Source organism: Pseudophryne corroboree, chromosome 5 (genome assembly GCF_028390025.1).
Source record: "Pseudophryne corroboree isolate aPseCor3 chromosome 5, aPseCor3.hap2, whole genome shotgun sequence".
Lineage (NCBI taxonomy): Eukaryota > Metazoa > Chordata > Amphibia > Anura > Myobatrachidae > Pseudophryne > Pseudophryne corroboree.
In genome coordinates, this window is record NC_086448.1 from 462,436,417 (window position 1) to 462,458,703 (window position 22,287).

A 22,287-nucleotide genomic window follows, 5' to 3' on the forward strand; every position below is an offset into this window, starting at 1 on the left:
CTTTGACTGGGTGTGAACTGGCTCCTCCCTCTATGCCCCTCCTCCAGACCTCAGTTAGATTCTGTGCCCAGGAGAGACTGGACACACACTAGGGGAGCTCTACTGAGTTTCTCTGGAAAGACTTTATGTTAGGCTTTTTTATTTTCAGGGAGTCCTGCTGGCTACAGGCTCCCTGCTTCGTGGGACTGAGGGGAGAGAAGTCAGACCTACTTCTTCTGAGTTAAGGGCTCTGCTTCTTAGGCTACTGGACACCATTAGCTCCAGAGGGTTCGATCACTTGGTGCGCCTAGCTGCTTGTTCCTGGAGCCGCACCGTCACCCCCCTCACTGAAGTCAGAAGAAAGAAGAAGACTTCAGTGACGGCAGAAGACTTCAGTAATGGAGGTACAGCGCAGCGGTCACGCTGCGCTCCATGCTCCCACACACACATCAACGGCACTCACAGGGTGCAGGGCGCAGGGGGGAGCGCCCTGGGCAGCAAGTTACTGAGGGTCTTTGGACTGGCAAGAGATGCATATTCAGTGCCCGGGCACCGTGTAAGATACCCCCGCCAGTATAAAGAAATTCAAATTTAAGCAGGACTATAGCGCACCGGGAAGGGGCGGGGCTTAGTCGCACAGCTTACCAGCGCCATTTTATCTCTTCACAGCCGCTGCAGAGACGCTGGCCCGGATCCTCCACTGTCCTTACAAGTACAAGGGAGCAAAATGGGGGGGGGGGGGCACAGGCAATTTGGTGCTATATATGTATATGTATTTACAGCGCAGCCATCATATATTATTTATTTAGTAGTATATGGGCGCTGGTGTGTGAGCTGGCATACTCCCTCTGTGTTCTCTCTGCAGGCTTCCCTGTGGGTCTGTCCCCTTTTGGCCGGTGTGAGTGTGGGTGTGTCGGTACTGCATGTCGACATGTCTGAGGCTGAGTGTTCCTCCCCGGAGGAAGTTACTGGGGGCGCGGAGAAAGATTTGGGAATGACTCTGTCGGCACAGCCGACTGCTGATTGGGTAAATATGTTGAGTACATTGAATGCAAACGTGGCATTGTTGTCTAAGAGGTTAGATAAATCTGATTCTCAGACACAAACATGGAGAAAATCCATTGAGGATGCTTTGTCTCAGGTACAGACCCCCTCAGGGTCGCAAAAACGTTAATTTACCCAGATGGCAGATACAGATACCGACACAGACTCTGATTCAAGTGTCGACTTCAATGAGGCCAGTTTACATCCGAAAGTGGTAAAGAGTATTCAGTACATGATTGTGGCTATTAAAGATGTTTTACATATTTCTGAGGAACCTCCTGTTCCAGATACGAGGGTTTGTTTATTTAAAGGGAAAAAGCCTGAGGTGAAGTTTCCTCCCTCTCATGAACTGAACGCTCTTTGTGAGAAGGCTTGGGAGTCGCCTGACAAAAGGTGGCAGATTCCCAAGAGAATTTTTATGGCATATCCTTTCCCCTCTCCGACAGGGAGAAATGGGAGTCGTCTCCCAATGTGGACAAGGCTCTGTCCCTACTGTCCAAAAAGGTGGCGCTTCCGTCTCCTGACACGGCTGCCCTCAAGGATCCGGCTGATCGCAAGCAGGAGACGACATTGAAGGACATTTTCGTTACTACTGGTGCACTACTCAGGCCTGCTGTGGCGTCGGCGTGGGTGAGTAGTGCTATTGCTAAGTGGGCTGATAATTTAGCTTCTGACATGGATACCCTTGATAAGGATAACATTCTTTTGACTCTTGGCTATATCAAGGACGCTGCAGATTACCTAAAGAATGCGGCGAGGGATATTGGCCTCTTGGGATCAAGGGCCAATGCCATGGCGGTCTCGGCCAGGAGGGCGCTGTGGATTCATCAATGGAATGCTGATGCCGACTCCAAGAAAGCTATGGAAGCTCTCCCTTTTCTCTGACGTCCTAGTGGATGCTGGGAACTCCGTAAGGACCATGGGGAATAGCGGCTCCGCAGGAGACTGGGCACAAAAAGTAAAAGCTTTAGACTAGCTGGTGTGCACTGGCTCCTCCCCCTATGACCCTCCTCAAAGCCTCAGTTAGATTTTTGTGCCCGAACGAGAAGGGTGCAAGCTAGGTGGCTCTCCTGAGCTGCTTAGAAGTAAAAGTTTAAATAGGTTTTTTATTTTCAGTGAGTCCTGCTGGCAACAGGCTCACTGCATCGTGGGACTAAGGGGAGAAGAAGCGAACTCACCTGACTGCAGAGTGGATTGGGCTTCTTGGCTACTGGACATTAGCTCCAGAGGGACGATCACAGGTTCAGCCTGGATGGGTCCCGGAGCCGCGCCGCCGGCCCCCTTACAGAGCCAGAAGAGCGAAGAGGTCCGGAGAAAGCGGCGGCAGAAGACGTTCCTGTCTTCAAATAAGGTAGCGCACAGCACTGCAGCTGTGCGCCATTGCTCTCAGCACACTTCACACTCCGGTCACTGAGGGTGCAGGGCGCTGGGGGGGAGCGCCCTGAGACGCAATAAAAACGATATAAGAACCTTATATGGCTAAAAAAAATGCATCACATATAGCTCCTGGGCTATATGGATGCATTTATCCCCTGCCAGTTTCCTGAAAAAAGCGGGAGAAAAGGCCGCCGTGAAGGGGGCGGAGCCTTTCTCCTCAGCACACAAGCGCCATTTTCTTTCACAGCTCCGCTGGAAGGACGGCTCCCTGACTCTCCCCTGCAGTCCTGCACTACAGAAACAGGGTAAAACAGAGAGGGGGGCACTATTGGCAGCTAATATATAAATACAGCAGCTATAAAAGGGAGTAACACTTATATAAGGTTATCCCTGCATATATATAGCGCTCTGGTGTGTGCTGGCAAACTCTCCCTCTGTCTCCCCAAAGGGCTAGTGGGGTCCTGTCCTCTATCAGAGCATTCCCTGTGTGTGTGCGGGGTGTCGGTACGATTGTGTCGACATGTATGAGGAGGAAAATGATGTGGAAGCAGAGCAATTGCCTGTGTTAGTGATGTCACCCCCTAGGGAGTCGACACCTGACTGGATGGTAGTAATTAAAGAATTACGTGACAATGTCAGCACTTTGCAAAAAACTGTTGACGACATGAGACAGCCGACAAATCAATTAGTGCCTGTTCAGGCGTCTCAGACACCGTCAGGGGCGCTAAAACGCCCGTTACCTCAGATGGTCGACACAGACCCTGACACGGATACTGAATCCAGTGTCGACGGTGACGAGACAAACGTAATGTCCAGTAGGGCCACACGTTACATGATCACGGCAATGAAGGAGGCATTGAACATTTCTGACACTACAAGTACCACAAAAAAGGGTATTATGTGGGGTGTGAAAAAACTACCAGTGGTTTTTCCTGAGTCAGATGAATTAAATGAGGTGTGTGATAAAGCGTGGGTTTCCCCCGATAAAAAACTGCTGATTTCTAATAAATTATTGGCACTATACCCTTTCCCGCCAGAGGTTAGGGCACGTTGGGAAACACCCCCTAGGGTAGATAAGGCGCTCACACGCTTATCAAAACAAGTGGCGTTACCGTCTCCTGATACGGCCGCTCTCAAGGAACCAGCTGATAGAAGGCTGGAAAATATCTTAAAAGGTATATACACACATACTGGTATTATACTGCGACCAGCAATCGCCTCAGCCTGGATATGCAGTGCTGGGGTGGCTTGGTCGGATTCCCTGACTGAAAATATTGATACCCTGGATAGGGACAGTATATTATTAACTATAGAGCATTTAAAGGATGCATTACTATATATGCGAGATGCACAGAGGGATATTTGCACCCTGGCATCTAGAGTAAGTGCGATGTCCATTTCTGCCAGAAGAACGTTATGGACGCGACAGTGGTCAGGTGATGCGGATTCCAAACGACATATGGAAGTATTGCCGTATAAAGGGGAGGAGTTATTTGGGGTCGGTCTATCGGACCTGGTGGCTACAGCAACGGCTGGAAAATCCACCTTTTTACCCCAGGTCACCTCTCATCAGAAAAAGACACCGTCTTTTCAAACCCAGTCCTTTCGTCCCTATAAGGGCAAGAGGGAAAAGGCCGCTCGTTCCTGCCCCGGGGCAGAGGAAGGGGAAAAAGACTGCACCATGCAGCCTCTTCCCAGGAGCAGAAGCCCTCCCCCGCTTCTGCCAAGTCCTCAGCATGACGCTGGGGCTCTGCAAGCAGACTCGGGCACGGTGGGGGGCCGTCTCAAGAATTTCAGCGCGCAGTGGGCTCACTCGCAAGTGGACCCCTGGATCCTGCAGGTAGTATCACAGGGGTACAAATTGGAATTTGAGACGTCTCCCCCTCGCCGGTTCCTGAAGTCTGCTCTACCAACGTCTCCCTCCGACAGGGAGGCAGTATTGGAAGCTATTCACAAGCTGTATTCCCAGCAGGTGATAATCAAGGTACCCCTCCTACAACAGGGAAAGGGGTATTATTCCACGCTGTTTGTGGTACCGAAGCCGGACGGCTCGGTGAGACCAATTTTAAATCAAAAATCTTTGAACACTTACATAAAAAGGTTCAAATTCAAGATGGAGTCACTCAGAGCAGTGATAGCGAACCTGGAAGAAGGGGACTATACCATGTCCAAATCTACCCTTCTCACCAAGGGTACCTCAGGTTTGTGATACAAAACTGTCATTATCAGTTTCAGACGCTGCCGTTTGGATTGTCCACGGCACCACGGGTCTTTACCATGGTAATGGCCGAAATGATGATTCTTCTTCGAAGAAAAGGCGTATTATTTATCCCTTACTTGGACGATCTCCTGATAAGGGCAAGGTCCAGGGAACAGTTAGAGGTCGGAGTAGCACTATCTCAGGTAGTGCTACGTCGGCACGGGTGGATTCTAAATATCCCAAAATCACAGCTGATTCCGACAACACGTCTACTGTTCCTAGGGATGATTCTGGACACAGTCCAGAAAAAGGTGTTTCTCCCGGAGGAGAAGGCCAGGGAGTTATCCGAGCTAGTCAGGAACCTCCTAAAACCAGGACAAGTGTCAGTGCATCAGTGCACGAGAGTCCTGGGAAAAATGGTGGCTTCTTACGAAGCGATTCCATTCGGAAGATTCCATGCAAGAACTTTTCAGTGGGATCTGCTGGACAAATGGTCCGGATCGCATCTTCAGATGCATCAGCGGATAACCCTATCTCCAAGGACAAGGGTATCTCTCCTGTGGTGGTTACAGAAGGCTCATCTTCTAGAGGGCCGCAGATTCGGCATTCAGGATTGGATGCTGGTAACCACGGATGCCAGCCTGAGAGGCTGGGGAGCAGTCACACAGGGAAGAAATTTCCAGGGCTTGTGGTCAAGCATGGAAACGTCTCTTCACATAAATATCCTAGAGCTAAGGGCCATTTACAATGCCCTAAGTCAAGCAAGGCCTCTGCTTCAGGGTCAACCGGTATTGATCCAGTCGGACAACATCACGGCTGTCGCCCACGTAAACAGACAGGGCGGCACAAGAAGCAGGAGGGCAATGGCAGAAGCTGCTGGGCGGAAAATCATGTGATAGCACTGTCAGCAGTGTTCATTCCGGGAGTGGACAACTGGGAAGCAGACTTCCTCAGCAACAAGAAACTGAGACAGATATTGCGCCAGGTCAAGGGACCCTCAGGCAATAGCGGTGGACGCTCTGGTAACTCCGTGGGTGTTCCAGTCGGTATATGTGTTCCCTCCTCTTCCTCTCATACCAAAAGTACTGAGAATCATAAGAAGGAGAGGAGTAAGAACGATACTCGTGGCTCCGGATTGACCAAGAAGAACTTGGTACCCGGAGCTGCAAGAGATGCTCACGGAGGACCCGTGGCCTCTACCTCTAAGGAAGGACCTGCTCCAGCAGGGACCTTGTCTGTTCCAAGACTTACCGTGGCTGCGTTTGACGGCATGGCGGTTGAACGCCGGATCCTGAAGGAAAAAGGCATTCCAGATGAAGTCATCCCTACCCTGATCAAGGCCAGGAAGGATGTAACTGCAAAACATTATCATCGCATTTGGCGAAAATATGTTGCGTGGTGCGAGGCCAAGAAGGCCCCTACGGAGGAATTTCAACTGGGTCGTTTCCTACATTTCCTGCAAGCAGGATTGTCTATGGGCCTAAAATTAGGATCCATTAAGGTTCAAATTTCGTCCCTGTCGATCTTCTTCCAGAAAGAACTGGCTTCAGTGCCTGAAGTTCAGACGTTTGTCAAAGGGGTACTGCATATACAGCCTCCTTTTGTGCCTCCAGTGGCACCTTGGGATCTCAATGTAGTTTTAGGGTTCCTAAAATCACATTGGTTTGAACCACTTGCCACAGTGGATTTGAAATATCTCACATGGAAAGTGGTAATGCTGTTGGCCCTGGCTTCAGCCAGGCGCGTATCAGAATTGGCGGCTTTATCCTATAAAAGCCCTTACCTGATATTTCATTCGGATAGGGCGGAATTGAGGACTCGTCCTCAATTTCTCCCTAAGGTGGTTTCAGCTTTTCACATGAATCAACCTATTGTGATACCTGTGGCTACTAGGGACTTGGAGGACTCCAAGTTGCTGGACGTAGTCAGGGCCCTGAAAATATATGTTTCCAGGATGGCTGGAGTCAGGAAATCTGACTCGCTGTTTATACTGTATGCACCCAACAAGCTGGGTGCTCCTGCTTCTAAGCAGACGATTGCTCGTTGGATTTGTAGTACAATTCAACTTGCACATTCTGTGGCAGGCCTGCCACAGCCAAAATCTGTAAAAGCCCATTCCACAAGGAAGGTGGGCTCATCTTGGGCGGCTGCACGAGGGGTCTCGGCTTTACAACTTTGCCGAGCAGCTACTTGGTCAGGGGCAAACACGTTTGCTAAATTCTACAAATTTGATACCCTGGCTGAGGAGGACCTGGAGTTCTCTCATTCGGTGCTGCAGAGTCATCCGCACTCTCCCGCCCGTTTGGGAGCTTTGGTATAATCCCCATGGTCCTTACGGAGTTCCCAGCATCCACTAGGACGTCAGAGAAAATAAGAATTTACTTACCGATAATTCTATTTCTCGTAGTCCGTAGTGGATGCTGGGCGCCCATCCCAAGTGCGGATTGTCTGCAATACTTGTATATAGTTATTGTTACAAACAAATCGGGTTGTTTATGGTTGGAAGCCATCTTTTCAGAGGCTCCTACGGTTATCATACTGTTAACTGGGTTCAGATCACGAGTTGTACGGTGTGATTGGTGTGGCTGGTATGAGTCTTACCCGGGATTCAAGATCCTTCCTTATTATGTACGCTCGTCCGGGCACAGTATCTTAACTGAGGCTTGGAGGAGGGTCATAGGGGGAGGAGCCAGTGCACACCAGCTAGTCTAAAGCTTTTACTTTTTGTGCCCAGTCTCCTGCGGAGCCGCTATTCCCCATGGTCCTTACGGAGTTCCCAGCATCCACTACGGACTACGAGAAATAGAATTATCGGTAAGTAAATTCTTATTTTAAAGGTAGTGTCTTGTTTGGTGACGGCCTTGCTGACCTGGTGTCTACCGCTACTGCGGGTAAGTCATCTTTTCTTCCTTATGTTCCCACACAACAGAAGAAGGTGCCCCATTATCAGATGCAGTCCTTTCGGCCTAATAAATACAAAAAAGGAAAGGGCTTGTCCTTCCTTGCTTCAAAGGGTAGAGGAAGGGGAAAAAGGACGCCTGCTGTGTCTGGCGCCCAGGACCAAAAGTCCTCCCCCGCTCCTACCAAGTCCACCACATGACGCTGGGGCTCCCCTGCGGGAGTCCGTGCCGGTGGAGGGCCGTCTCCGAATCTTCAGTCAGGTCTGGTTTCAATCGGCACTGGATCCTTGGGTCTTAGACATAGTGTCCCAAGGGTACAAACTGGAGTTTCAGGAGATGCCCCACCGCCGCTTTTTCAAATCGGCCTTGCCAGTTTCTCTTACAGAAAGAGAAGTGGTAAATGCTGCGATACAAAAGCTGTGTCAACAGAGGGTCATTGTCCCGGTTCCCCCGTCCCAAAGGGGGGAAGGGTTCTATTCGCGCCTCTTTGTCGTGCCGAAGCCGGACGGCTCGGTCAGACCGATTCTGAACCTAAAATCCCTCAATCCATACTTGAAAATTTTCAAGTTCAAGATGGAATCTCTTCGAGCTGTGTTCTCCAGCCTAGAAGGGGGGGATTTTATGGCGTCAGTCGACATAAAGGATGCCTACTTACACGTCCCGATATATCCTCCTCATCAGGCCTTCCTAAGATTTGCGGTGCAGGATTGTCATTACCAATTTCAGACGTTGCCGTTTGGGCTTTCCACGGCCCGAGGATCTTCACCAAGGTGATGGCGGAAATGATGGTACTGCTACGCAAGCAGGGTGTCACAATTATCCCGTACTTGGACGATCTCCTGATAAAGGCGAGATCAAAAGAGCAGTTGCTACGAAATGTGGAACTCTCCCTGATGGTTCTGCAACATCACGGTTTGATTCTAAATTTGCCAAAGTCTCACTTGGTTCCGACAACTCGGCTGCCCTTCTTGGGCATGATCCTAGACACGGAACTACAGAGAGTGTTTCTTCCGGCGGAAAAGGCTCTGGAAATCCAGACCATGGTCAAGGAGATTCTGAAACCGGAAAGAGTGTTGATTCATCAATGCACTCGAGTGCTAGATTGCGGCTTACGAAGCCATTCCGTTTGGCAGGTTTCATGCCCGGGTGTTTCAGTGGGATCTGCTGAACAAATGGTCCGGGTCTCACCTGCACATGCACCGGAAAATAACTCTATCTTCCAGGACCAGAATATCTCTCCTGTGGTGGCTGCAAGGTTCTCACCTTCTAGAGGGACGCCGATTCGGTATCCAGGATTGGGTCCTACTGACCACAGATGCAAGTCTCCGAGGCTGGGGTGCAGTCACACAAGGAAGAAGTTTCCAGGGAAAATGGTCAAGCCAGGAATCTTGTCTCCACATTAATGTTCTCGAGTTAAGAGCCATTTACAACGGCCTCCTGCAAGCGAAGAACTTTCTTCAAGGTCTCCCTGTCCTGATCCAGTCGGACAACATAACAGCGGTGGCGTACGTAAACGCCAGGGTGGAACAAAGAGCAGGGCGGCAATGGCGGAGGCCACAAGAGTTCTCCGCTGGGCGGAACAGCACGTGAGCGCTCTGTCAGCAGTCTTCCTTCCGGGAGTGGACAACTGGGAAGCAGACTTCCTCAGCAGACACGATCTCCATCCAGGAGAGTGGGCACTTCATCAAGAGGTATTTGCAGAAGTGACAAGGCGTTGGGGAATTCCTCAAATAGACATGATGGCGTCTCGCCTCAACAAGAAGCTTCCGAGGTATTGTTCCAGGTCGAGGGACCCCCAAGCCAGTGCAGTGGACGCCCTGGTAACTCCGTGGGTGTTTCAGTCAGTGTATGTGTTCCCTCCACTTCCTCTCATTCCAAGAGTGTTGAGGATTATAAAACGAACAAGGGTTCAGGCAATTCTCGTCGTTCCAGATTGGCCACGGAGGGCCTGGTATCCGGATCTTCAGGAATTACTCGTGGAAGATCCTTGGCCGCTTCCTTTAAGAGAGGACCTGTTACTGCTGGGGCCATGCGTGTTTCCAGACTTACCGCGGCTGCGTTTGATGGCGTGGTGGTTGAACGCCAAATCCTAGCTCGGAAAGGTATTCCCGGGGAAGTCATCCCCAGTCTCCTTAAGTCTAGAAAGGAGGTCACGGCAAAACATTATCACCGTATTTGGAGGAAATATGTGTTGTGGTGTGAAACCAAAGCAGCTCCTGCGGAGGAGTTTCACTTGGGTCGTTTCTTCCATTTTTTGCAGGCAGGCGTGGATGCAGGCCTGAAATTGGGTTCCATCAAAGTGCAGATTTCGGCTTTATCTATTTTCTTTCAAAAAGAATTGCCCGCCCTTCCTGAAGTTCAGACTTTCGTGAAGGGAGTGCTGCATATCCATCCCCCATTTGTGCCACCCGTGGCCCCGTGGGATCTTGAAGTGGTGTTAAAGTTTCTTATGTCTCACTGGTTTGAACCTTTGCGAAAGGTTGAGTTAAAGTTTCTCACTTGGAAAGTGGTCATGCTTTTAGCCTTGACGTCTGCCAGACGAGTGTCAGAATTGGCGGCTTTGTCTCACAAGAGCCAATATTTGATTTTTCATGTGGATAGAGCGGAATTGAGGACTTGTCAACAATTTCTGCCGAAGCTGGTTTCTTCGTTTCACATAAATCAACCTATTGTGGTACCTGTGGCTACGGAGGCTGTCGCGGTTCCAAAGTCTCTTGATGTCGTAAGAGCTTTAAAAATGTATGTTGCCAGAACGGCTCTTGTTAGGAAAACGGAAACACTGTTTGTCCTGTATGCTTCCAACAAGATTGGTAATCCTGCTTCCAAGCAGACTATTGCACGCTGGATTTGTAATACGATTCAGCATGCTCACTCTTCGGCTGGGTTGCCATTGCCGAAGTCAATAAAGGCCCATTCTACCAGGAAGGTGGGCTCGTCTTGGCACTTCAACTTTTCCGAGCAGCTACGTGGTCGGGTTCAAACACTTTTGCTAAGTTCTATAAGTTTGATACCCTGGCTGAGGAGGACCTCATGTTTGCTCAATCGGTGCTGCAGAGTCGTCCGCGCTCTCCCGCCCGGTCTGGAGCTTTGGTATAGACCCCATGGTCCTTTTGGAGTCCCCAGCATCCTCTAGGACGTAACAGAAAATAGGATTTTAATACCTACCGGTAAATCCTTTTCTCCTAGTCCGTAGAGGATGCTGGGGACTCTAAAAGGACCATGGGGTATAGACGGGCTCCGCAGGAGACATGGGCACACTAAAAAGACTTTGACTGGGTGTGAACTGGCTCGTTATTTATCAAATTAGTTTAAAAAAAATTAATTAGTTTCAACTGAACTGAAAAGTTATTCCTTGCTCCATATGCAAACATCTAAAGAAACACATCAATGGCAATGTATAGTATACAGGAACTTGGATTTCATAAGGTTACTTTAGATGGCACATGTGTCTGCTAAAAGCAGCATGGTGTTCAGATATCGTACATTAAGGGGTATATTCAATTAAAGTCTGATCCTCTCCGATGGAGAGAATCCGACACTTCACTATTCAATAGCGGGTCATTTCCGCCCGTTTCCCCTCCCATTCCGACCATTCTTTTCCACCCTCGCTTATGAGCGAAAATAAATGGTTGAAAACGGCGCGTTTTCAACCACGGTGGTGTCGAAAACACGTGAATTTCGCTCATCCATGTGTTTTTCGACTTGTTGGAATTTCAGACAGGGCGGTAGAACGGTACTTCAATTGATTATTGTGCATCGGAAAGTTCCGATTATCGGCAGAAAGTGCTGTCTTTCTGCCCTGTCAGAACATCCGTCCGTAATTGAATACTCCCAAAATTTTACGTCTGTGCTTTTTGTAAAACTTGCAGGTGAAAGTTTGCTGATTGAAAATATTACTGCTCTTCTAATACTCATAGAAAAAGTATATTTTAGGCAGTTTCATTTACAGCAGGCATGGTCACCCTGGGGTTCTCCAGCTGTTTTGAAACTTCAAGTCCCAGCATACCCTCCCACAGATCAACTGGTAAAGCATGGTGGGACTTGTAGTTCACATCAGCTGGAGAGCCACAGGTTGGTCAAGCCTGACTTACAGAATGTGAGTGTTAGTAAATAGTGATACTTTCATACATGTACTAGCAGAAAAAGCTACAGTGTGCATACAGTCTCAAAGTAGGCACCTAATCATGTTCAATAACTTTCATTAAATTAAACGAGTACCCATTTTATTTACAGTAATTGCAGTGTGCAAGCAAAACGACAAAGTCATATTTGTTCCTTCTCAGATCAGCAATCTGGAAAAGATAATGTTGAAAAATCATTAGGAAAAATTAACTTCCAGGATAGCACAAAAACATCATATTCTCAATGCAGCCCTTCAGGCAAAGCTGGATACAGGCTAGATGGAGCACTAGTTAGCAGTGTGATTTTAGTGTTGTGTTGAAGTACCAGGTGATTCAGCAAAAATGTCTCGCTGCTGTAAATGTTACATGCATAGAACACATCATGCACTCTGCGTACACACCCCTGTCGGTTGCTAATTATACTTATGCAAAATGGGCCATTTGGGCACCTCTGGGTCCAAAGGTGGGTGTATATATGTTGCCTTGCTGGTAATCCAGCCCCACCTCTAGGAAGTCATTCTCATTCTCATCAATTCACTTTCAATTTTATCATTACCAGTTGCTCAACTTAAATGTAACATTGCACAGTATATAATCATATTATATGGCATAAACAGATTTTACAGAAATACTTTTGTGAAAGGTACGTGCTTAAAATATTCTTATCTGCAACCAGTCATCAGAATAAACAATTTGTCTGTTGCTAGGTTGTAGAGAAATTGATCCGGGGCCTTGCTATGGAAGACAGCAGAAATATGTTTGCCCTGTTTGAATACAATGGACTCACAGAGAAAGCCATTGAAAGCAGAGCTATTGTGGCAGATGTATTAGCTAAATTTGAAAAGTAAGTATTTTGTTTCTGTATATGCAGAGCATTCCATTATACTGTACAACCCAGAGAATTCTACCTTTGTTAGATAATATAGTCTTTATATAATAATAATAATAACAATAATAATAATAATAATTGTAGTGTTATAGCGCTCTTACTCCAATCAGACTCAAGGCACTTAACAGGTAGAATAAATACAATATAGAACATAATATAGGAACAATGAACACAGTAAAGAGGTTTGCATGAAATACAGAGAGCATGGAGATGTTCAAAAGCGTTGCAGCCATTTTGTGTCATCAGTTGCAGGATAATTTATCCTACCCATGCAGGGTCCAGGTCAGGCAGCCATTTTAGATGCATTACATAGGATTACACTAGGCAGGATAGGCAATGCCTGTAATCGACGACAATCCATTGCAGACATCCTCAGAGAGAACCTTCAAAGTACATCAGAACCATGCATCATTCATTTTACACAGAGTACCAGACTCTGACATTCCTAACTTATTCATCTAATTGTCCATCATCTTAATAATAGAAGCATTGGAAGCTGATTGGTTACAATGAGTTTTATTTGTTGTTGTTTAGGCAAGCATTTTTGAATAGTTTTCAGTACTTTTCCTTATTATACTATATATATATATATATATATATATATATATAATTTGTTCTCTATGTTGTATTGCTGTATTAATTGTCCTTGAACATAAGAAAGCCACATACCTTTCTAATATGTCACTTCATAATTCAACATTCTGTTTTTTTTACTCTTACAATGATTTTAATAACTAGTACAGGGTTTCCTAACCTAGGGTCAGGACCTCAAACATGGGTCACCTTGCCTCTTGTATGATACTAGAAGCCTTTCCCCTTACTCTGAATGCCCACTACCCACTCAGGGTTTTACAGGCATATATGGGGGTATATTTACTAATATTCGTGTTTGAGTCGATTTGTGTTGTGTTAAAACTCATTTTTTATCAGGTGCATTTTACTGCAAGTTTTTGAATCCTGATACGGTAATTTACTAAGCTGCCGATTTTGCCACATTCGTATTTTCCGATGTTGATGTGATTCGTAATGTCAGGCAGTGTTTTACGGGAGTGATTAGTAAAACACTGCCTGACAAAACACAATGACTCCTGGACAGATCTGTGAGATCCGTGCAGGACTTCATTGTGTACCTTAAAAAAGTGTTTAAAGTGTTAAAAATTTTGAAAAAAATTGCCTGGGGTCCCCCCTCCTAAGCATAACCAGCCTCGGGCTCTTTGAGCCGGTCCTGGTTGTAAAAATATGGGGCGGAAATTGACAGGGGTTCCCCCATATTTTAACAACCAGCACCGGGCTCTGCGTCTGGTCCTGGTGCCAAAAATACGGGGGACAAAAGATGTAGGGGTCCCCCGTATATTTACCATCAGCACCGGGCTCCACTAGTCAGAGAGATAATGCCACAGCCGGGGGACACTTTTATATTGGTCCCTGCGGCCCTGTAATTAAATCACCAACTAGTCACCCCTGGCCGGGGTACCCTGGAGGAGTGGGGACCCCTTAAATCAAGGGGTCTCCCCCCTCTAGCCACCCAAGGGCCAGGGGTGAAGCCCGAGGCTGTCCCCCCATCCAAGGGCGGCGGATGGGAGGCTGATAGCCTTTTGTGCAAAAAATAGAATATTGTTTTTTGTAGCAGAACTACAAGTCTCAGCAAGCCTCCCCGCAAGCTGGTACTTGGAGAACCACAAGTACCAGCATGCAGGGGAAAAACGGGCCCGCTGGTAATACCCAAATAAAAACAACAAACACACCTTGAAAGTAAAATTTTATTAAACATACATGCACACTTATATTCATACATACCTATGTTGACACGAAGCAGTCGGTCCTCTTCTCCAGTAGAATCCACGGGGTACCTGTAAATAAAAATTATACTCACAAACAATCCTGTGTAGATCGGTCCCCTTCTTTAAATATGTAATCCAGGGACTTAAAAAAATGAAAAACCCGATCCACGCACTGAAAGGGGATCCATGTTTACACATGGATCCCCTTTCCCCGTCTGGCGGGATCCTTCGTGACTGTGTCAAAGAGGGTCCCTTCAGCCAATCAGGGAGCGCCACGTCATGGCACTCTCCTGATTGGCTGTGCGCGCCTGAGCTGTCAGTCAGGCTGCGCACTGTAGATACAATGTAGTGCAGGTGCGCTCCATTGTATCCAATGGCGGTAACTTTGCGGTCTGCGGTAGACCGCGAGGTTAAGTAAGGTCACTCTTGTGGTTGGCCCCACTTAAGCTCGCCGCCCTTGGATGGGGGGGACAGCCTCGGGCTTCACCCATGGGCCTTGGGTGGCTGGAAGGGGGAGACCCCTTGATTTAAGGGGTCCCCACTCCTCCAGGGTACCCCGGCCAGGGGTGACTAGTTGGTGATTTAATGCCAGGGCCGCAGGGACCAATATAAAAGTGTCCCCTGGCTGTGGCATTATCTCTCTGACTAGTGGAGCCCGGTGCTGGTAGTAAAATACGGGGGACCCCTACGTCTTTTGTCCCCCATATTTTTGGCACCAGGCGCAGAGCCCGGTGCTGGTTGTTAAAATATGGGGGAACCCCTGTCAATTTCCCCCCCGTATTTTTACAACCAGGACCGGCTCAAAGAGCCCGAGACTGGTTATGCTTAGGAGGGGGGACCCCATGCAAATTTTTTATTACATTTTTACACTAAACAGACCCTTTCCCATAGATAACCATGCACAGATCTCACTGATCCGTGCATTATTATCCAAACTCGCCTGGAAAAAGCAGGTCTATTTTTTTGCTGCTTTTTTTAACGATTCGCAAAAAAAACCTTCCGCAATAGAGCATTCAGAAACTAACACCCAAATACGAATGAATAGTAAATTCCCGTGTTGTATGAACAAACAGTAGCGTTTGACCGATGGTCTATTCATTCATATTTCTGAACTTAGCCGTGAAAACCATTAGCCCAAACACTGCCGAGATTTATGCTTGGTAAATTCCCGTGTTGGGGCTTAGAAAAAAAAACACAAATCGGACAAACACGAAATTTTAGTAAATATACCCCATTGTATCAGCAACAGGCAGGGCACCGCAGTTGTCAAGTTCATTTATATTACAAGTCCTCTGTTTAATTTAATCCCCAGGAACACTGGCTGTTGAGAGTCTCGTGTGCTCACATAATAAAAGCACCAGTTCTACATTTTGTGTATTATCAAATAAATGCTAATTATTAGTCATGTTTTCATATTGGTTTGTGTCCAATTTCATATTTGTGTATTGAAAAAATCTTTTCAATGTGTGATCATATTAACTAAATAAAAGAATTGATTGTATGAATTAAAAAACTGAACCATAGGGCGGGATTCAATTCTTTTCACCCCTTTACACACATGTTCTGTTTCTGCCCTCAGGGACGTTGTATCATTATTTCAGCTCGCTACCCCCGGAGTAGCGAAGCACCAAACCCTTTACACAGCTAAACCTGATTACTATGGGCGTAATATGCGCGATAATGGAGATCATTTTAGAAAGGAAATTGGGCGTGATATATCATTTAAATCTCACCCATAGAATGCAAAGTTGCTCCACAGATGTACAGTATATTGGATCTGGGGTCTCAAAGTTAAGAATCTCTAATTTAGCATTGCCGCAGATCTTGACTCTTGCTAAGGCATCGTGGTTTGGTGCAAATATTGTCCAACATACAGTATATATGGTGCAAACTAGCTGAGGCCCAGATGCTAAAAAGGTCCCATGGTAACACATTTGTTTTATTTTTAATATTTGTATTTTTGTTGACAACTTTATAGCCTAAACTTTAATAACTGCAACCATGTGTTGTTTTACCCTGAATGCCTTGGATACATGGTTAAGCTAGTATTCCAGTGCCGGTACACCTCCTCATAGGAGCTTCTGTTGACCTTATCAAGCATTTGTAAAAGAAATGTAAGAGGTAATTGTGTTTTGTGTTTGACTTTTCATAGATTGGCAGTGGACGCTGAAGTAGGAGACAGACCATGGAAGTTCTACTTTAAACTTTATTGCTTCTTGGATACAGAACATGTGCCAAAAGACAGTGTTGAATATGTATTCATGTTTGAGCAGGTGAGCATTATACAACAAAAAGAGGAAAAGATGGAAATCAAGCTATACATTTCCATTTTTTAGCATTTCCGTCTCCGTCCATGTATATGACTGTTAAGCTCACTACAAAGGTGCAATAGTAAACATCTCTGTTTAATTGGAAGCGGTGACTGACCTAAGTCAGATGTAAGTCTAGTTATACAAAGCAGTGGGCAGTCAAATAAAAGCCAGTTTTGTATAAAGAGAGAGTTGTCAGAAATTAGACAGTTTATATCAAAGCTGCCTACTTTCTTGGAATGTCCAGGAGACTCCAGAATTTGTAGGGAGACGTTCCTGATTTCAAGAGAGCAGGCAATTCTCCCAGAAGGTACTTACCTTCTGCATGGTCTGCGGGGACATGACACAAATGATATCTCTAATCCCCACCCATCACAGTAAGCATGGAGCCTCAGGGGCATGGTAACTGATTTGCATCATCATGCCACTAGGTGTTTACTGAAGTGGGCAGTGCTTAATGATGTCATTGCCAGAACCACTTTATAATGTAATTAAGTTCCACTCTCCTTTTCTTTTTCTCTATTGCTACCTCATCTCCTTTAAGCTGGTAGGAAAAGTAAACAGTTATATACAGCACCCATCCTCTGAATAACAGGATCGGTAAATAAGCAGGTACCCAGACATAAACAGGATCAGGAATGCAGGACAGATAAATATGACAAGTAGTTGTAACCTGAAAACATGTGTCAAGCCTAGCTGTCTAGTATAGTTCGTAAAATAAATGTGTAGTGTCCGACTAGTGTTTCACTTTCAGATTCTGGTTTTCTTGATCAAAAACTTAAAATTCCTGGGAAAACTCTGCATCAAAACACAGTGTACATGCATAAAACTAAAATGTAAAAGGAAAGCTAAAAAACTAACTTCCCGGTGTTATTTTCTTTATCTGCAATTAAGCTAGAGTGACATGGCTGCTTCTTTTACCATCCTTCATCTTGTGGTTCATACTGCAGTCCAATCGTAAGAACCACCAGATCATTTTTCGGGCCTCCATCGCTCCACTTGGGCAATCAGGTGATCATGATGGCACTGTCATTACTAAATCACACTGATTTTGCTCTTACTCTTTCTGAAAAGGGAGATATATATTTTCATGTCAAATATGTGAATCATACAAATTGCTGACCCAATGTCCATCTTGTCTCAGGCACACCAAGCAGTTATTCGGGGCCACTACCCTGCACCTGAAGAAACTCTGCAGGTCCTAGCGGCTTTAAGGCTACAGTATTCACATGGAGACTACAGCCTTCACACTGCCGTGCCAGAGCTGGACGACTTTTACCCCATGCAGAAACTGAAGTCTCGCATTGCTCAGAATGCCAAAGTGGCCACGCCATTAGAGCGGTCTGAAAGGAAGAGGTCTAGTTTCTTAGAAGGAACCTTACGGAGAAGCTTTCGAAGTGGCTCTGTGAGTAAACAGAAGGTAGAAGAGGAACAAATGCTGGACATGTGGGTGAAAGAAGAGGTCATGTCAGCCAGAACCAATGTCATTGACAAGTGGAAGAAGTTACAGGGTCTGCTTCCGGACCAGTGCATGACCAAATACATGGCTCTGATAAAAGAATGGCCTGGCTATGGATCAACACTATTTGATGTTGAGGTGAGAATATTAGATTATCATACAGTGATTTTGGTGAATTTTTCCAAACAAAAAGGATGCTTCCAAATGTTGAAAGAAACTGGTCAGTAAAAGTACCACAGTGACAGTGACAGTGAGTACCTGCAGCATTTCCTGAAATATACAATATGAATTCTCCTCTTCTGCTTGTTCCTCAGTGCAAAGAAGGTGGATTTCCACAAGAGCTGTGGCTGGGTGTGAGCGTTGAGGCCGTGTCTGTCTATAAAAGGGGAGATGGCAGACCTTTGGAGGTGTTTCACTATGAGCATATCCTTTCTTTTGGTGCTCCACTTGCCAATACTTACAAAATAGTTGTCGATGAGCGGGAACTTCTCTTTGAAACCAGTGCGGTAAGTAATGGTATATTGTGTGGAATGTGTCCAAGTACTAATGTTAATGTATTAATTCATAAAAAATAAAAAAACTGAGGTATGATTTGATTTTAGTTGTGTGGAGCATATAATCCTATCAATATTTTGCCAACATTATTCCCATGACCTGTGTCCATAGATGGTATTGTATTCTATTTAAAGTCTAGGGAGATGTATGAAGCAGTGAAAATGTTGGAGAAGTGGGTCAGCTCTGAACTAACATTTATCAAGTGCATTCTATAAAATTATATGTAGCAGCTGATTGGTTGCCATGGACCACTTCTCCACTCTTTTCACTGCTTCATACATCTACCCTTGTGCTACCCCTATGTTACCTATAGGCAAAGACAAATAGATAAATATTTATAAAATGTATCGGCTATCCAGCCAGGAGGCAAGACAGATACGCCAATAATAAGTGTAGCAGTAGTAGTAGCGGATGCTAAAATGTAGAATGATGTTACCTGTGTGCCATTGTTTGTCACTTATATTATATATATCAGGGTTTCACAACCATGGTCTTCAAGGCACACCAGTGGATGTACACTATAAGATTATCTGTCCAGTTTGGCTGGTTGGAAAGAAAATCTAGTAATGTCTGGGAGCAAATGACAACCATTTGCTCCATGACAACCATTTGCTCCCAAAATTTGGAAAATGGGTCTGAATGACCATTTTTGTCTGTTTTCCAGTGTTTGGGAGCAAATGTTCAATTGTCTCATACATCATACCTCCCAACATGACCCTCTCCAGGAGGGTCATGCTCTGCTCCTGGACTTCCCTCTAAATATAGGATTGCTATCACCTGTGCTGAAACACCTTTCATATCCATTAACCTTTTCAAAACAGGTGTTAGCAATCATAAATTAAGAGAAAAGTCCAGAAGCAGATTATTTTGTGCCTCCTGGGGAGGGTCATGTTGGGAGGTATACATTACCATATTTTCATTCCAACCAGAAAGATTGGACAGATAATGTAATAGTGTGTATCCAGTTTAACAGTCCAGGGTTTAAGGATGGCCATACTTGAGCGCAGGTACTTAGTACCTCGGTTATTTAGCTTTAACCAACAGTACCCAAGCATGGAAATCATTAAAACCTGGACTGTTAGTGTGCCTTGTGGCCTGTAGTTGAGTAACATTAGCATATATGAAGAAAAGAGAAGTCCTATTAACCAATTGCCTGGCATGGTCGCATCAGATGCGACCATGCCTGCAAGTGTCTTATCTGACATGGTCGCACAGGATGCGACCAGTGAGATAGAGAGTGTTAGCAGCGCAAGGGAAGAGAAACTTCCCTCTGCTGCTGCTATCAGAGGGTCCGGAAGGTCCCTCTGCCTCCCTGCACTCTCCCCTACTGATTGCCATGCTGCCGATCACTGCTGATCGGTTAGCACGGCAGGATTCCCCCCCCCCTCCAACGGCTGCAGACAATGGCAGCCGCTGGGGAGTGTAAATTAACCCTCCCAAGCCACCCCCAGACCCTCCCTGTATACCTGGAGGCTGTCCCGGCTTTCAAAATGAAATCCCCGATGTTCTGATGGTCGCAATGTTCCAGATCGATGTTTTGATGTTTGGAGAAAAAATATTTTTTTACATATATATATATATATATATATATTTTTTTTTTTTAACTAAAATCATTTGAGATAGGGTTAAATTCAGGTTCTTCACCTAATTCACTCATAAAAAAAATCTGACAATTTCGGAGCGATTTTTGGCGAAATAAATCGTCAGTTAAGTGGTTAACATACATGAGGTAAATAAACACCCCAAAATTGCAGATTCATTCACCGTACTAGTTTGCATGGCACAATTCTCCCGCTACAGCTAAAAACATATTTCTGTTCACAAAAATGATAAATTATTTGTTTAGGCCTTATAAATCACAATTTCATATTCATACCTTATCACAGATGTTTGGTCATGACTACACAGAACACTGAACGTTACTCTTGTCTCTTCTGTCTCTCTGATAAAGGTGGTGGATATTGCGAAGCTGATGAAGGCATACATTAGCATGATAGTAAAGAAGAGGTACAGCAGCACGCGATCGGAAAGCAGTCATGGGAGCCAGGGAAGTTCTAGGTGAAAATCGTGCCTCTCACATATTGCCTTCCACCAGTGTCAGTTATAAGCAAAAGATGCTTCATTGATAAATACCTGGACATTTCTCAGCTCCTGACAAGGCTGTTGTGGCAATGTTAGGATGATTCAGTGCCTAAAATATTGAAACTGCCAGCGCGATGCCCAAAGCTTTTTTTTTTTTTACTTCACATTGACTATTGCCTTAGAACAGTGGTTCTCAAACTCGGTCCTCAGGACCCCACTCAGTGCATGTTTTGCAGGTAACCCAGCAGGTGCACAGGTGTATTAATTACTCACTGACACATTTTAAAAGGTCTACAGGTGGAGCTAATCATTTCACTTGTGATTCTGTGAGGAGACCTGCAAAACATGTACTGTGTGGGGTCCTGAGGACCGAGTTTGAGAACCTGTGCCTTAGAACAGTGGTTCCCAACCTCGGTCCTCAAGTACCCCCAACAGTTCATGTTTTCCAGGTCACCTAGTAGTTGAACAGGTGTATTCATTACTCACTGACATTTTAAAAGACCCACAGGTGGAGGAAATTATTTCACTTGCAATCCTGTGAGGACACCTGGAAAACATGAACTGTTGGGGGTACTTGAGAACCAAGGTTGGGAACCACTGCCTTAGAATATAACCCTTTCCATAAGTGACGTGCCTTCAACATGAATTCACTCACCATGAAAAATCTTCCCACCTGGTTCCCTTAATGAAAATAAATGATTGGAGAGCTGCTGGCAGCCTTCCCTGTGGGCCTGTTTGTGAGGCAACATGCCTTTTACTTGTACTTTAGTATTTTTGCTTCTTTTTGTGTGAATATTTGACTCATGGAAATTCTATTTTTATTCTGAGTATGAAAAAGAAGGGAATGATGATGTGCACTCATGCATGTATATTTTCATTGTTTGGTTATGTGTGATTATTAAAGTCTGTTGTATGTTGTATGTGTTTCAATAAATGTCAGAAATGTTACAATTCCAATTCTACCATCTTGTATTACATTCTCCCTGTAGCCAGTATACATCCTTTATCTGCTGTATTTTAAATTAAGAATTACCTAATTACTATAGCAATGAACAGTATTTATAAACTGCCTTATTAAAATATTTCGTAGCACCCGGTCTACAAATGTTTTCTTACTTGATACATTTTGCCATAATAACACTTGTAAATAGGTAAAGGTGAATGCTCTATTTTTGTATGGAACATTTTAATATGAAGTAAAATATTACACCACCTAGTGGTAAGTGTCAAGAACCAAGTATGTACCCAGCAATGGAAATGGTATATGTTGAAAGATTTATTTCACTGTAATATAAACATTTGTTAATAAAATTATTATATGTGCTGTGGATTGGTGTGAAATGTATGAGTAGATATTTGTGGAAGGGGACGGGGGGAGTTGTGGCCGCATCTCCAGCCAACTCGGATGACATTACATCTCACCCCATGCTTTTAATCCACATGATTTTCCATCCCCATTTTTTCAAATGAAAGGTATACAAACCACGCAATGTACGTCACACTACATGAAAAATAAAAATAAAAAGCTGTACACCATTGCAATTAATTATATATATATATATATATATATATAACCATAATACAGCCATAA

At 45.3% G+C, this 22,287-nt stretch overlaps 1 protein-coding gene across 1 annotated transcript in view; it reads left to right on the forward strand.

The window, feature by feature from the left end:
- Positions 1–21,614, forward strand: part of MYO10 (myosin X) — a 457,089-nt gene extending 435,475 nt beyond the window's left edge. Inside the window, exons 37-41 of the mRNA XM_063922946.1 lie at positions 12,329–12,465; positions 16,444–16,564; positions 17,745–18,197; positions 18,374–18,565; positions 20,566–21,614. Of these exons, the coding sequence (XP_063779016.1) occupies positions 12,329–12,465; positions 16,444–16,564; positions 17,745–18,197; positions 18,374–18,565; positions 20,566–20,676 (1,014 nt within the window). The 3' untranslated portion in view covers positions 20,677–21,614. The remainder of the gene's footprint in view (positions 1–12,328; positions 12,466–16,443; positions 16,565–17,744; positions 18,198–18,373; positions 18,566–20,565) is intronic.
- Positions 21,615–22,287: the final 673 nt, after the last annotated feature.